The 17,500-nt window shown below is 39.9% G+C and overlaps 1 protein-coding gene across 5 annotated transcripts in view; it reads right to left on the reverse strand.

The window, feature by feature from the left end:
* The window catches only part of LOC124952369 (mediator of RNA polymerase II transcription subunit 25-like), a 168,364-nt gene that overhangs the window by 106,589 nt on the left and 44,275 nt on the right, over positions 1–17,500 (reverse strand). Inside the window, exon 1 of one of the 5 annotated variants that reach the window (XM_047502128.1) lies at positions 4,219–4,399. The exons of 3 other annotated variants lie outside the window; for them this stretch is intronic. In XM_047502128.1, the coding sequence (XP_047358084.1) occupies positions 4,219–4,240 (22 nt within the window). In that variant the 5' untranslated portion in view covers positions 4,241–4,399. Of the gene's footprint in view, positions 1–4,218; positions 4,400–17,500 lie in introns of those variants that run through there. One more of the 5 variants, XM_047502130.1, reaches the window with a different exon arrangement.

The following is a 17,500-nucleotide window of genomic DNA, read 5'->3' on the forward strand; positions in this document are numbered from 1 at the left end:
ATATAGTAAGAGCGCGCGTTCGCCCGGCAGAAGAGTTTAATTGGACGGCACGCTTCGCGATCTTCTCTTTTCTCTCTCTCTCTCTCTCTCTCTCTTATATATCTTTCTCTTTCTCTTTCGTTCCTCGCGAAGAGCCTAGCGCGTCAAAATGCGAAGCAACAAGAGATCTTCCACGACGGGGAGTCCTGCTACCGGAAATTTTCTTTCCTCTCTCTCTCTCTCTCTCTCTCTCTCTCTCTTTTTCTTCTCTTTCTTACTTATCCTAAGTTTATCTTCTTTTCCTTTCGTTTTTTCCTAATATAAAAACTAGTTTTTCTTGTTAAAAACGCTACAACTTAATTTGAGCTTGATTGTATGATAAAATCGTTTGACACATGATATTAAGACAAGATTAACTTACGTTGAGATTAACCGACAGAAATAAATGAAGTTTTTGGACTTGACATCGGGAAAGGGGAAAGGGGAGGAGGGGAGATGGTAAAATGAGAAAGGGAAAAATCGCGAAATCGACGGAAGTCACGAACCAGTTTTACCAACGCAAATGGGATGATCGCTCTCCAGTTTGCTCTACCACATCGCGGCTCGATCGCTAGAAATTTGTGGTTTCTCTTTATCGAATCGTTTCCATTCCATCGACACGTCTCTCGGTAGCAATAACACGAACCCATCGCTATCTACTATTTTATCCTTTTCCCTCTCTGTCTATCTGTCTCTCTCTCTCTCTCTCTCTCTCTTTCTCTCTTTCTTTCTCTCTTTCTTTCTTTCTATCTTTTTCTTTTTCTCTCTCATCAGAAAGCGCATCGAGGAGACGAAGGTACGAGAGATTCCGGTCGATCTTTACTCCGAGTCTGTAGAGAGATTACTGTTTTATGCCACGATGAAACTATCTCTCTGAACTCTCTCTCTCTCTCTCTCTCTCTCTCTTTCTCTCTATCTATCTATCTATTTATCTATCTCTCTCTCTCTTTTTCTCTCTATCTCCGAAGGTGCGGCCAAGCACGTTCGCGATAAAAGGAAAAACGATCAGGATGAGGAGTAAAAAAAGACGTAAAGATTTCCCTGAGGCTTCGTAAACTCGAGTTCCTTTACTCTCGTCTTAGCTTCGAGCTAGATCATTTTATTGGTCGCAGAAACGTAAGAATCAAGAGGTGAGACGACGAAGAGTTCCGCCGATGCTTTTGTGGCTGCCTTTCTTTATCGCGATAAGGTTTTGCCACTTTGTTTGCTACGATGAAGGCAATTTTTTCTCTTTCTCTCTCTCTCTCTCTCTCTCTCTCTCTTCCTTTTTCTTTTTCTCTTTCTACATTATATCATTATTATATCTATATCTATATATTTCACTGTTGGTACATATTACAATAATGAAATATCTACTATGTATTACTCTTTATCATATCTTGCTTTATTTTTAATTGTTTTGTAATATTTTATAATAAAGCCAGAAAAAAATAAAAAAAAAAAAAAAAGAATTATGTTTCCTTTCTCTCTATCGTCTTTCTCTCTATATTATATATTTGATCATATCAATATATTTCATTGCTAGTGTTATCGACGTTTGTATTCACGTATTAATATATTTGTATTCCATTTAATGTTATACTGTTTTGTAATTTTATTACATTACTCAGACAAAAAGCATAAAAATAAATTCTCTCTCTCTCTCTCTCTCTCTCTCTCTCTCTCTCTCTCTCTCTCTCTCTTTGTCTTTTAATCATGGAGAAAAAAAAATTACTTAGAAAAGGAGATCGACTTGATGGAAAGATAATCATAGGTGGTATATCCTTGGGAAGGAGTCAAAGGCGAGGGAACAGCAGCGAGCACGTGGCGTGGGTGTACGCGCGCGCGCAAACACACGCGGGGATGGAGCGAAGAGAATGAACCAGCACGCGTTGTGGGCGGACCACGAGAAGAAGGTAGTGGAGGTTAAAGAGGCGGCGTTGGTAGGGAGAACAGCACGATAAAAGGAGAAACACGAAGAGAAGCACGCCGAATCGACTTTCTCGTTAAATCCTCTTCCTCCACATTGTTTCTTCTCTTTTGTAATGTTGCCGAAAAAAAAAAAAAAAAAAAAAAAAAAAGAAAGAAAGATAGAAAGGAAAAGAAGACTTCCCTTCTGTTTCTATTCTTTTCGGATAATATACTTAGGTTAGATTCGATAATAGATCGCACGGTGGACCCCAATCACCCAATCACTTTCTCCGGTTGCCCTTTAGATAGTCGGATTTGCATAAGGTTGGCACCAGCCGCGTCTGATTGGCCGTAATTAGCGACGCGTGGCCCGCGCCCACGTTAGGTCACCGATGGAGTATTAAAGGAGACGAGAACGATGAGGAGGAAGACGAATGAACGCAAAAGAAAGAGATAGAAAGAGAGAGAGAGAGAGAAAGAGAGAGAGAGAGAGAGAGAGACAAACAGAAAAAGAAAAAGAGAGGGAAAGAGAGGAGTATCTATGATCAACGTGTAATCTATGCTACTTAGATATCTACGCACCTACGCGCCATCGAGACGCACGTGCCGCTCTATGTTAAATTTCGTAAGATCATGCAAAACGATCTATCCTCGCGTCTGAATTAAATCCATGAATCTATTAACCGTTTATCGATCAAAAATAACGATTGATCGTGAATGTTCCACCAGAGAACACGAATCTATACGTAAAGGTTTATGTAAATGACGATAACTAATAAACGTGACGGCTAATAAACACAAATAAAAACATTTGAACGGTCCGACATTAACTATGTTGAACCTTAGTAAACGATATAAAGAAAGCATCTGATATAATCGAACTAACATGATCGTTTAAACCTTCTTACATCTTCAACCACACACGGTTCTATATACCAATCTGTATGTATGTATGTATGTATGTATATATGTATGTACATACGTACAATGTACGTGCACGTAGGTAAGTACGTATGAGGAATCGTTTCTTAAGGATTAATGCGATTGGAAACTTTGACCTTGCCCTCCGATGCTCATTCCAATTTTCTAAGTCCCTATCTAGCGCGTGTAAAGATCCAAGATATAACGAGCGATAAAAGCTCTAGCGCTAAGCGCTCATAAGTTATTATTAACGACGGACGATCTAATATCGCGATTGAAACGATCGTCCGAAACGATCCTTCTACTTCTCTATCTGACTCTTTTTCTCTCTTTCTCTTTATCTTTCTCTCTTTCTCTTTCTCTTTTGCGTGTGCTCTTGGCCAAGGAAAATCACGTTCGTCGATAAAGAGTTAGTTTATTGCGTTCGTTCTGAAGACCATTCGCTGTCATCGGCACGATGACGATCATCGTGACCGTACGCGTAACGCGCGGCTCCGATAATACATGTCCAAAGTGAAAAGCTTCCAAGAGCAGGCACGCACACCGCCTATCTTCTCAGAGTAGATATCTACGACGATTTACGAGCACTATTTCTCTTGGCCTTTTAAAACGTTCGTCGGTTTCTTGCTTCGATTCTCTTCGGCGATAAAACTTCTGATAACAATAAGATGACAAAGATTCATAATAATAACAATGACGATAGAAACGAAATCGGACGCAATGAATGTCGATCGGAAACTATTATCGACTAAATCGAGAAAGAAGAGAAAGAGAATTGAAATTTCGAATAGAAGAAAAAGATAAACGAACAGACAGACAGACAGACGGACGGACGGACAGACAGACAGACAGATAGATAGATAGATAGATAGATAGAAAGAGAGAGGAAGAGAAAGAGAGAGAGAGAGAGGATCGTACTAACATGAGAGTTATATTAACGGGTTCCGGATAGGAATATTTTCGCGTCATCTGTTCGATGCCGATCATAAATCCTGACCGTCGACGATGGAAAGATTTGCGCGTTACGCGGAACTTATTAAAATCGCGAATATCGAATTGTCTGCTCGTCTATCTGTCTCTCTTTCTCTCTCTCTCTCTCTCTCTCTCTCTCTCTCTCTCTCTCTCTCTCTCTCTCTCTCTCTCAAATAAATTATCTTGAATATGTCCATTCCATTATCCCCTTAATGAACAAAATCGTTCTATCCAACGTGAATAAGAAAAAAAAAGAAAGAAGAAAAAGAAAAAAGAAAGGAAAAAGAAAGAGACAGAAAGAGAGAAAGAGACAAGCGGAAAAGAGCGTCGATCTCTGAACACAAGTTCGCACTGAATCTCCTCCACACGAACGCGCACAGTGTTCACTTGGTAGACGCCGCGCGCACGCGTACTTACTCACTCCTTGTGTAGACGGCATCACAGTGGCGACAGTAGGGGTATATCACCGGAGATGCACTGCATGGCACGACGGATCTCGAACTGTGTCAAGGTTCCTATGAAGAGGCTTAGTCGATCTCTCTCTCTCTCTCTCTCTCTCTCTCTCTCTCTCTCTCTCTGTCTCTCTCTTTTTAAACTCTGAAGAAAAAATTAGCTTTTTCCAAAAAAATTAAACTCGCCTCGAATCTCACTCTCTCTCTCTTTCTCTCTTTCTCTCTCTCTTTCTCTCTCTCTTTCTCTCTCTCTCTCTCTCACTTTCTACTTTCTTATTCTTCCTTATTCTCTCTTTTTCTCATTCTTTCACACTCTCAGAGACGAGTCGATGCTCGCAAGTGATCTCGAGTTCAGCCGCGAAGTAGAGTCGATCTCGGGACACTAGGTGCGCGCTTGGTAGGGGTCCGCTTAGGATCTTGAGAATGGAGTTGGAAGGGGATAAGGTCGAAGGTCAGGGCTATACGGTCTGACCCATGACCTCTGACCCTCTCGATCCCTCCGACTCGACCCGCCAGAACCCGCTCTCCCTCCACTCCTCGTTTCTCTTCTATCGCTCATGCACTTAAATCGTTCTTTCTTTATCTCTTTCTCTCTCTCTCTCTCTCTCTCTCCCTCTCTCTCTTTCCTTATTTCTCGCTTTCTTTCTTTCTTTCTTTCTTTCTTTCTTTCTTCCTTTTCTTTCCTTTCCTTTCCTTCCATTTTTCTAGCAGCGTCCTTTTTCCTCTCACAAATGTCAGTCGTCTCACCAACCATAAGATACGACGAGCTTCCATACTCGTATCTCCGTTTCTCTCTCTCTCTCTCTCTCTTTCTCTCTCTCTCTCTCTCTCTCTCTCTCTCTCTCTCTCTCTCTCATACGCATACACACAGACACAGACACACATATTCACACACGCGCAAAATGCAAACGCACGCTCTTTTGAAATATTCATCTTCTATTCTCGCAAAAGAACGCTCACGACCCTCTTGTCTCCTGTTCTCTGCTGTATACGACATTCCTTATAGATATGTATTGCTACGACGTAATCGTAAATCCGTGAAATTCGATGAAAATTTAAGTAGTTTTATGCACGACAAAGGTTATCGGTTCGTAGGTCAAGCATAAATTTATCAATAATTCTGATGAATTCATTCCGGTTGCGAGTCGAAACCACGATAAGAGTCATAATTAAGATAATAACGTAAGAGACCGATCAAGTCTTGGACTAATTACTGTCTTTGATTATTAATATTATTGTTATTGCTATCGTTGTAATATACATATAAATATAAATATATATATATATATATATATATATATATATATATCGTATATCTATGTACGTAAGTATTTTCTATACGTGCACGCAATACTCATTTTACTTTAACAACAGTGTTAATAAAGTCAAGTTCACGAAATCCATTTCCAGGAAATAGATCAATTTTTAATCGAATTAAATGAAATTTACATTACACTCGACTTTGATCAATACGTGACAAACATTATAAATGTATATTTTTTTTTTTTTACAGGTAGGAAGTTCGTTTGAAATAAAATTCAATCAATAATTATTATTTCTCTTCGTCATCGTCGTCGTCGTCGTCGTTGTCGTCGTCATCGTCGTCTTAATCATGAGGATAATTAAACCAAAGACAGTACAATAAAGAAAGATGTTATCTTTATCACTGATAGAATGAAACTTTGTAATCGCGGTACAATTAATTCCCTCGATGTACAGTGTTCACCTTATTAAATGAAGTAATTAATTCTCGTTAATGGGTGCACCATTTGCTTTTTATTTTTATTTCTTCTTTTTTTTGTTCTTTCTTTCTTTCTTTCTTTCTTTCTTTCTTTCTTTCTTTCTTTCTTTCTTTCTTAAAACGAACGACGCCGAACATGTGTTCGAGGAAGAAGGCGATATTTTTGCAACGATCCGACGAGCGAGATCACGGCCGTGTCGAGCTAACTAAAGTAACAGAAGAGCATGCTTCTGTGTCGGTGAGAATGCTCGTAGAGTGCTTCGCGAGCGTATACATGAAAGTGAGCCACTTAATATGAATGTGTGCGGAAGACCTGCGATTGGACCTCTGAACTATGACCTGCGCGCATCGGGACCATCGCGTCGAGCAATGGCCGGTTGCTACGAACCGTTTGAAAAATTTTACGCTCTACTCGCGAACGTAACCAATTACATACAGAGCGAACTACCTATTACCTCTTTTCTTTCTATACTTCCGTCATTTTTTCCTCCTTTCTTCTTTCTCTTTTTCCTTTTTTGCTTGCCTTTTTTTTCTTTCTTTTATTTCTTTTTTTTTTTTTTTCTTTTTTATTTTTTTTCCTTTCATTTTTTTCTTTTCTTCTTCGAGTACTTATCATCTCTTCTCCTTTTCACTTTACCTTTGCCTTATTACATCTTGTTATTCTCGTTTTGAAGGTCGATTTAAATCGCGACGTCGCACGATTTGTTTTGACTACGTGACAGGTCAAGTTTCCTATGTGCGATTCATCACAATTAGCTATTGTTGAATATATTAACGAGATACGAGGTAATATTATAGAAACTTACGATAAGACATTTAATGTAAGCTTCAATAATCTTACATTCTATATTAATATTACATTCAATATTCTTGCATTCTATATTAATAGCGTATAAAGTTTTGATAAAGGTCAACGCGGTTCAAAAATCTGTTCTTCAAACGTTCGCATGTAATTTCCAATTTATCTCGCTTACGTTTCTTTGTTCCCTTGTCTCTAAAAACGAGATATCAAAACAATGAAAAATAAAGAACAACGTCACAACATCGTTACGATCATTTTTTTACGATTGAAATAACAACATCGAATTCATTTAAGATAATTTATTATTGTTCGTTCATTCGAACGAAAAGTTAAGAAGAAAGTGATTCGAGTCAGCGAAGAATCGGCCATAACATAAAACACTTTATGCATAAAGGAAAACATTAAAAAATCTAATTTACGTTATTTCGAATGATATGACGGAGAGAGTAAATGAAAAAACACTGAACTCCAAGAAGATCCAAGAGATATTCGGTAAATTTTAGATCCTTAGTCCTACAGAAGCTACAACGCAAATGCCTCGTAAATCCGCGTGGCGAGGCATTCGCTTACAGTCGAGTTAATAACTCTCCATAAATATCAGAGAAAGGAAGGTCGGTCAAAGAGAAAAAGTATAAACAAACTTACACTGTCTCTCTCTCTCTCTCTCTCTCTCTCTCTCTCTCTTTCACTCTCACGGCAAGGAACGATACACGCACCGTCTAGACTCCCCGTGATTTCGTCTCAAGAGAGAGAGAGAGAGAGAGAGAGAGAGAGAGAGAGAGAGAGAAAAAAACGGAGAGGAAGCGATAAGGCAAAGAAATATTTCGATAAACGGCCGAGACATCGATATTTATCGCACGCTCGATCGACCGTAAGAGTTTTAAGCGTAGAGTCAAGTGACGTTAATCATACGCGTGCCTATGCCCGCGCGAGTGCACCGACTCTACGAATTGATGATTCCTAATTAAGGTACCGCAGTGCAATTAAGGAGACGCGCTTCTTTAATTGCAGCTATCAATAAAAAGGTAGAGAGGTAGAGAGTAAAGGAGTAGGATAGTCCTGTAGAGGGTCCGAGGGAGACAGAGACCAAGACCGAAGCACGGGTGTCGCCCGATAAATGTTTTCGTGCTACCGTATGTAATAAGCTAAGCTATATGTGTGTGCCAGCGAGAGTAACCAGACCGTTCCCGCTCCCTAACTCGAAATCTCCCATCGTTTTCTTCGTCCCTTCTTCGTGATCATTCGCCGCTCGTCCGGAATTTCTCAATTCGATTTCCGTCCGGTCGCTCATTAATTGCAACCAGTTCCTTAACCGGCGAAACCGAATAACCAACCCCGCACTCTTCTTCCTTTCCCCCTCTTTCTCTCTCTCTCTCTCTCTCTCTCTCTCTCTTTTCCCTCTCTGATTCTCTGTCTCTTTCAAGTCGCACCTACTTAATTGGATCGCGTACCAGGGCTTCGAACGTTTTTCGAAATACCACATTCAATTCGTATGATCCTGTTATTCCTCGTATGATTTTTACTTGACTCTTTTCATCCTTCTACTTTAATTCACTTTATATTATTTTTACTTTATTCCCTTGCAAAATATTATAAATTCCCCCCTCACTCCTACCCCACCTCATCCCATCCCTGTTGCATATTTATACGATCGATATAATTTAATCGAATCCGCGAATTTTAATATCCGAGGATATAAAGAAAAAAAGAGAAGAAAAAAAAAAGAAAAAATATAAAATTATCTCCCATACGATCGTCGTTTGATAAATATCATTTTCAACTAAATAAGAACGAAATTGATGGATCGTTCGAGGGATAATCACTCTCTCTCTTTCTCTCTCTCTCTCTCTCTCTCTCTCTCGCTGTGTCATTCGATGCGGAATCGAAAATTGAATTAAACGAGATCGAATCTGTTCTAAAACGCGAATTTCGCGAAGTCGGTGAGGATTCTGGAAAAAGAATCGGTCCAATAGTATAGGTAAGGTATATAAGGTCGGCTTCTTTTTTGACGAAAGAAGTCCGAAGGAGAGAGAGAGAGAGAGAGAGAGAGAGAGAGAGAGAGAGACTCCCCAGTCGAAATCTGGTTTCCTATGGTGGAAGGAATAAATTCCATTGGCGACAAAAGGAGAACGCCCTTATGCCGAAGCTAATAGCGTCCCTACCGGTCTTCGTTCGGGTGTACCCGAAGAGAAGAGAGACGAGAGACGCACGCACACCGAAAACTTTATTCCCTTCTCTTCTCCTCACTCCTGTTGTCCGAAGAAGAGGAAATAACGACCAAGAGAAAGAAAGAAAGTGAGGGAGAGAGAGAGAGAGAGAGAGAGAGAGAGAGAGAGAGAGAGAGAGAGAGAGAGAGAGAAAGAGAAAGAAAAAAAGAACGAAAGGAAGGAAGGAAGGAAGAGAGAGATGGCGACGTCGTTTGCGAAAGAACCACTCCCTCCCCCACATCCCTCCTTCTTACTCTTGCGTGGCCTTCAATCTGTCAGAGGGCGAAGCTTACGCAGGTGGTACCATCTCGTCGTCGTTGAAACAGAGAAAGAAAGAAAGAAAGAAAGGGATAGATAAAAAGAAAAAGAAAGAGAGAGAGAGAGAGAGAAGAGAGAGAACTCTCGAGTAGTATACTTCTGCAGGATGTAAATGAAAAATGTAAATTGGCGTCGACTGAGTCGATTCCCTCAGTCCTACGGTTTCAACATTTCGGTCCTTTGCGTAGAAAGAGAGAGTGAAAAAGAATTAAAGTGAGAGTAAGAAAGAAAGAAAGAAAGAGAGAGAGAGAGAGAGAGAGAGAGATCCAGAGTACCGGCGGAAAAAGATCTAAAACGTTTACGCCGACCGCGGAGTTGGACGCGAAGAGGAGAAGCAGAGAAGGAGAGTGAAGGAGGAACGGAGAGGGAAGAAGAAGAAAAAGGGAAGGGAAGGGGTTGAGATGCTGCAGGAGCCTTTCGCTAGACTGAAGAGACAATGCCATTGTTTTTAGACTTCAAAGGGACCTGACCGCTCGCGAACTGAGCCTTTGCTCTTGCCGTCGCTCCTAAATTCTTCTACGTCAACCAAGCAAACCCAGTCCCCGTAATCGCGAATTCCTCTTCTCCTCTCTTCCTTCCTTCCTTCCGTTCGTCCGTCCATCCATCCGTCCGTTAGTCCATTGGTCCGTCCTTCCTTCCTTTCTTCCATCTTTCCTTCCTTCTTTCTATCCTCTGCATTATGTACGAACCCTTAACCCTTGACGAGGAGGTTTTGCAAATAATCCAGACCGTTTGACTTTACTTTCGATCGAACGTCGATCGAATGAAAAAAAAAAAAAAATAAAATAAATAAATAAATAAAAAATAAACAATAAAAAAATTAAGAGAAAAAGAAGAAAAAGAGGAATAGAAGAAGATCGGTGAAAAGGGGCGGCTCCAGGGGAGGGGGGGGCGGTGGATTCAACACGTGACTAGAACTTCCAGGAGCCGGCGGGCAACCACGGTAATTGCCGCGCTTGGTCGGCCCTTCGCTCCAATAAGCTCCACCATATGCTTCGAAGCGACCTCAGTATATATATATATATATATATATGTATGTATGTATATATGTATGTATGATGTATGTATATGTGTGTGTGTTGTGTGTAGATAGGTAGGTATATATATGTATCTACATATAGTTTACGTAGAAGAGATCGGCTTACCTGTTTACCTTTGGGAAAGGGTGGGGGATAGGGGTAGAGTATCGTCAAGGGAGAGGGGAAGAATGGAAAGAAAAGGAGTAGACGCGGATCGTTTGGAAGGCGAGAGAGGGTAAAAGTACGCCGCGTAGGAGCTCCTCGCACGTATGTAAATGCGTATTGTCTTACTACGCCGATAAAAAGACCTCCGCCGTGCCGGCTGCATTACCGTGGTCAGCAGTATATTAGCCCTTTGATTTATGCCGGATCGCCATATAAGTTCTACAATGTCCCGTCGTGCGGCTCATACGCGCGTATAGTATACATACGTGGTGCCTCCTCTTAGATACTACTCCTGGGCCCAGCTGGACGAATCCAAAAGAGAGACAAAGAAAAAAAGAAAGAGAGAAAGAGAGAAAAATATCGTTTTAGGTGTGCACAAGTAAAAGAGGAGATAGAAGAAAAGACAAAAAAAAAAAAAAAAAGAAAAAGGAAAAGAAACGTCTTTCGATTGAGTCGACATTTTAAAAATGATTATTTCGAATTCCTACTGGTAAGATTTTAAAATTATTGCTTTTATCATTTTCAAATGATCGAAATTGACTTTGGTTTTACAAAACAATAAAACAATAAAACGGTTTGTTACAGATCGATCGATCGATCGATCGATCGTTTGTTCGTTCGTTGTTCTCTTAACACACGGTGGATCATCTTAATGAGTGATTAATAGCGACTCTTACGTCAAGTTTAGATGATCGCCAGATCGCTACGAGGAGGCATGATACCAAGAAAGATCGTTGCTACCGCTTTCACGATGATCATTAATTTCAAGCAAAATAAGTCGTAGAGTTTGCTATCCGCCATTCGTAGTTCTTAATGACGTTTTGTTAATGAAGATGAAAAGCGTCTTCTCACCAACATTAAATCCATCTACCCCTACTTCGGGATCCTTTGCGAATAATAATCACCTTCGATACTTTGTACCTTCAATACTGGTTCTATACTCGATGAGATTTCTCTCGGCGAATGCGCGTTTGAATATTATCTAATGTCTAAAAACGTTACTATTACGTTTTATCTTTGAAAAAGATTCTCGTTTCCCATTACCACATGCAACAGGTTTACCATACCATATTTCCATCTTATACACGTTCTTAATTTGAAAAAGATCGTAAACAAGATCATCAAACAATGCCAATGATCGGAACACGTTCGAATAAATTTGCATGTTTCAAGGAATATCATTCGATTCTGATCGTGTAATTAATAAATTTGTCTCCTTGAATTTGCATTATTCATAGGATCCTTCTTATCCTCCGATTTTCCACATAGGAAGAAACTATTCGAGAGTATATCAAAAGTTTCTCGGCAACTGGCTGGACTTTCGATCTTTCCCTTTCTCTTTCTCTCTCTCTTTCTCCCTCTTTCTCTTTCTCACACACGCATACGCATACTCTTTCCCGGCGGATTTCGATCGATGGCAGAAAGGTTGCTGAATTATTTGAAGAGTCCGCTAGTTGGGTGAGTCCGAGACCTGTCCTTTTTCATTCCAGAATCCTCAACAGGATCCGAGAGAAAAAAGGGGACTGGGTATTGCGGTTTGTGCAACGTCCAAAGTTACACTGGCGGACCGGTCGTCGTCGTCGTCGTCGTCGTCGTCGTCGTCGTCGTCGTCGTCGTCGTCGTCGTCGTCGTCGTCGTTGTTGTTGTCTTTCACGACCGGTAGCCTCCTGGGGACCTCGTTATCGGTACGATGTTGATATATGGCGTGCATTGCTCCTCCATCCACGCCCTGCACGCTCCCTCTCTCTCTCTCTTTCTCTCTCTCTCTCTCTCTCCTGGCTGTTTTTTTTTGTTCATGGCTCGCATCGGTCCTTGTTACACAAGCTAACGCCGTAGCTGCTGCTACTCTTCTCTTCGAGTCCGAACGGATATTCAGGCCCATTGTTCGGACCGCCCTCTGTGGTGGAGCACCGACACCGACCACTTTCGTTCCTTCGTTCGTTCATACGATACTGTCTTATTATAAGGCGGCAATATCGAGGTTCCCTTGTCTCACATTTGTAAAGACACACGCCATCGTCTTACACTAAAAGCATCCCCTCTAACCATCCTTTTTATTTCATCTAAGCAACAAAAGAAGCTCTTATAATATGGTTCTAAATTTTTCGAGAAACGAAAGGTTTCAGATGATCAATATGTTTCATTTATATTTATAGATCTTTTCAATGGTCAAATAAAATCATTTTTACGATAGATTATAATTTTTGTACACTCCTCTTTTCAGATCTTTTCAATAATGAAATAAAATCGTTATTACATATAATAAATTTGCCCAAATCATAAACTGATAATATTTACAATTATGTTTAATTTATTTATTTATTTATTTATTTATTTATTTATTTATTTTCTTTTTTTTTCTAAATCATCTTTACCTTATGTAAACATCTGAGGAATAATAAAGAACGACGAAGAGATAAAAATGAACGACAATGAGCTAAGTCTGTTGTTACTGGCTGACAATGATTTGCTCGGCTCGCGATCACGTCACGGACAAAAAGTTGGTGTTGGTTTAACCGGCTCGCGGGTTATGATGAGAAATGTAATTTAAATTATTCACGCTTTTTGCCCTTCTGCTTGGCCTTTTTTCTGACATAACAATCACGAGGAGGATGAACGTTAGACGACGTTCGGGCAAACTGTTTTCCCCTCACCCCAACCTCCTATCTATTCTCATTCTCTCTCTCTCTCTCTCTCTCTCTCTCTCTCTCTCTCTCTCTTTCTCTCTCTTTTTCTTTTCATTTTATACTATCTTCCTCGTTCTCGTTGAGACTCATCGTTCACATGGGAACGAAAAAAAAAGGGAAAGGGTAGAAAAAGAGAAAAAAAAGAGAGAGAGAGAGAGAGAGAGAGAGAGAGAGAGAAACTCTGTGAAAAACAAAACGACGAGTATCACGAAAGAGGCCGACGCCGTTTGCTTCTGGAGAAAGTGAATACGCTGTGGAAGGTCTCTCGGTGGAGGGAGGCAGACAGAGGCAGACCGTCCTCTTCGTGAATGAAATTGTAACCTGCCGCGACCACTACGATAATGTCCTCTTACGCAACGGCGCACGATCTTCCTGTCTACGGGTCTATGACATCGAAAAGAGCAGAGAGAAAACGACTAACGAAAATTACTCCCCTTTCGAATTATTTACCGACATTATCTATCGTATTTTGTTGTTTTTTTCTTTCTTTTTTTTTTTTATTTTTTCTTTTTTTTTTTCTTTTTTTTCTTTCTTTTTTTTTTGCATCTTTCATCTTTAAGATCTAAGATTTGTTCATTGGTATTATCATAATGTCGACGTGGGTATCAAAATACCTATAGTGTATACCAAATAGATACGTCTGTAGGTACACAAATGTCGATATTGGTATCAGAAACGTCGATATAAATCGAACAAAATATTATTATCGCTCGTCGAACGATAATAATACCTTATTAATTAATATGATCCTCCAAAGGATTGCGTCCTTGACGAATAATAATTTTCATTCGGATTTTCGAGAACTAACTAAACCTGTTCTCTTGATTGCAAGGAATATATCCAAGGATTCTCTTTTTGCGTTCATATAACTACAGGATCCTCTCTCGTCCTTTATCCCTCTCTCTCTCTCTCTCTCTCTCTCTCTCTCTCTCTCTCTTCCACCCTGAAGTAATGGAACTTAATGCAACGTGGAAAAGCTCGTGAATGAGTTGCGTGACACGTAGGAGGTTTGCAAGGCCTCCATGCGAAGATCCGCGTAACTCCTGTGCGTCTTGGTATAAGAAACCTGGACTTCCTGTCCGCGCTCACATGTCCGACTCCCAACCATTATAGCATCATCTACTACCGGTCGACGTTGTGGGAGAGTAAGCATCGCTCATACGTCACGTTATGCGACCACGTTCGAACTAAGGTGCCAACCTAACTTCTCTACGTTCAATCTCATCTCTATTTTTTCTATCAATTTTTCTTCCAATCATTTTCAATTCATTCATAATATACAATTGGTCTATCGTTCTATTTTTATGACATTCAATTTAACTTGATACATTTAAATCATTTAACGACGACAACAAATAAAATATTTCATTATATTTATTTAAATCGAGTTCTGTCATAGATAGTATACGATTGAATTAATCGTTTAATCATTATAATAGTTCGAATAGTATATAATTTTATTGTTTACACGTTATCATTGAAAAATTAATTGATACTATAAGATAATCATTCCGCAAAGTTATAATTTTAAAACGTCTTATCTTACTGTATGAATAAAAAACGATAATAACTATAATCTTTAATGGTTTCATCCAATTTGTGATAAAAATTAATGAATTAATCGTTCTGTATAATGAACATTGGTACTAATAAAAAAATTTCATCGTTCGTTACGATTGATAATGAAATACTTCAATTGTAATTATATATTGACAGAACGGTTCCCCTCCTTCTTTTCACGAACTTAATAAACGTCTTCAATCGCAAAACTCGATCGTGCATAGATGCTATTAAAATTTGTACGATTCGCTAATTGGATAAACTCGTCTCGATTTCTTCGAGAGTTAAATCGATAAACACGAAAGAATTATATCTCCCCGACGATCTCACTTCAACGATCAACGACAATTGACTTAATAAGCGTACTTCTCACGAAATCTTTCGATACGATTATTACGCAGAAGCGTGCAAATTTTGTTCATTATCTGTCGTTGGAAAAGAAAGAAGAGAAAAAAAGAAAAAAAAAAAAAAAAGAAAAAAAAAAAAGAAAAAAGGAAAAGAAAATAATTAAAAACTTCGAGACGTATCGATAACCTCGCGCTCGATATCAAAGATAACAATTCATTGTCCTTCCCATGTTCCTTTCTCGGCATCGTAAAATCACTCACAAGGGGCAATTCGTTACGATCGGTGAAACACGACACGAACGCAAAACGGATCTGTCTTTAATCGTACGATGGCCGAACGTCGTTGCTAACAAATTGAACCACACTGTTCGACGGACTTTCGTGGAATCGTATCGTGATCGACGATCGATGCATAGGTAGGTATTACGAGTGCCGGTTACGTTTACGATCCACATGCGTCACGATTATGTCCAACGCGGTGACACTTTGAGCTACAAATTTTATTTTACGATATGTTGACTTGCTGTACAAGAGAAGTACGAGCCCCGTGTACTTACATACATACCTACATACATACGTTCTTACGAGACCGATTCGAGATAGATTTATTACGTCCACGCGTTCTACTCGCTTATACCACCTACCACGCGGCTTTCCCATACTACATACCTATACCTAACTATCCTTCCATTCTATGTTTCTTCCACGGAAGAGAAAAATTTTACCTTCCAGAATTACGGACGTTATGTTACGGGACGTTGCAATTTCACAGGAAAAAAAAAAAAAAAAAAATATATATATATATATATATATATATATATATATATATATGGTATGGTATATATGGTGCGTGCTTTGAGACTTTAGAAAACGCTTACTTATACGAGTCAACGAAAAGCGATCTATCAAATGTGCAAGTTCGTAACGCAAGCTTGAAATAATAAAAATAAAACAGAAGCGAGAGAATGAGGAGCATTTATCGTAGGTTAATTAAATTAATTTCAAGCGCGAATAAAAACGCGTCCACGAAACGATATCTATCTATCCCTCTGTCTTATTTCCATGTCATTGAAATTCGCACGACGATCTCGCACGATAGAAACGAACGTGCATGCACGCGAGCCATACTACGGTCACTCCATCTCTAGCCTTGTCTCTCCCTCCCTTGTCCTTTTTAAATCGAAAAGAACCAGCGGGACGTAACTTAATGAAGGAGCTATAGAGAAAAAGAGAGAGAGAGAGAGAGAAAGAGAGAGAGAGAAAAGATATGTCATTAATAAGACAACGAGACACCGATAGGTATAAGAGATCTATAGAGTGGGGATAAGGCCCACGCGTACCAGGACCGTCTTTAGCAACGTTCAGACCTCTCTTTTTTCTTTTTCTTTTTTTCTTTCTTCTTTTTCTTTTTTTCTTCTTCGTTCGACCGTACGACACGACACGGTTAAATGCGTGCAACACGTCCGCACGATCGATCGTTACTTTCAATCAAGCCGACCTTTCTCCCTCCCTTCCCCTCTTCTTCCTTTTCGTCCTCCTCCTCTTCCTCTTACCCGATAAACGCTCACGTACTACGTACGACGCGAGAACGCTCGCGCAGGAGATTCGACCTGAATGCGTGATATCGATTTTATTTATCGATCTGACCCGGTCCGCCCGCCTTCGCTGACGTCATCATCCTAGACACGCAGTGCCCACGCGCGAATCGATCGATTATTCCCTCTAGAATAGTATCCATACGTACGAGTTTGTCCGTTGTCGTTAATTGCCACCAAGAGACAGAGTCGAACGATCGGTAGCTCCCGTTAATTGCTACCGTTTGCGATAGGATACACAGCCGTCGCGTTTTGTTTCTTCGATCTACACGACGACGACGACAACGACAGGGTAGGGTGTGGATGAGGAAAGGGGGACGTTTCGTTTCATATTATCTCTAAACTCATGAGGCGATTTTCAACGATACAAAACTCGATCTGGTCTGGTCTAGATACTGAAATACATGGACACCGAGATTTTTCAATATCTGTTCTTATCTTTTTTGTTTCTCTATTTTTTCCTATTTCTTTCTTTTTTTTTCTATTCTGATCGATCTTATTGGAATTCGAAAAATAAGGTTACGTTCGTGTAAAGGGGGAATAAAAACGAGATCAAACCGATAAAGATATTTTATTTATCTGATAACGTACGATAACAACACGTTATATTATTTACATTATCAGATACGTAAACGGCGGCTTTAGTCAAGTGAAGTTATACTTTGCCCGTGATCTCATTTCAACATTCCGCATGACCAACGAAGGATGCAACGATTACTTGCGAATTCCGCTATAGAGAGAGAATTTGAAATACCAACTACTCGCCACTCGTCGTCGCCATCGCACACGATCGTCGGTACGAGCTA

This window comes from Vespa velutina, chromosome 10, assembly GCF_912470025.1.
Source record: "Vespa velutina chromosome 10, iVesVel2.1, whole genome shotgun sequence".
NCBI classification, from domain to species: Eukaryota; Metazoa; Arthropoda; class Insecta; order Hymenoptera; family Vespidae; genus Vespa; species Vespa velutina.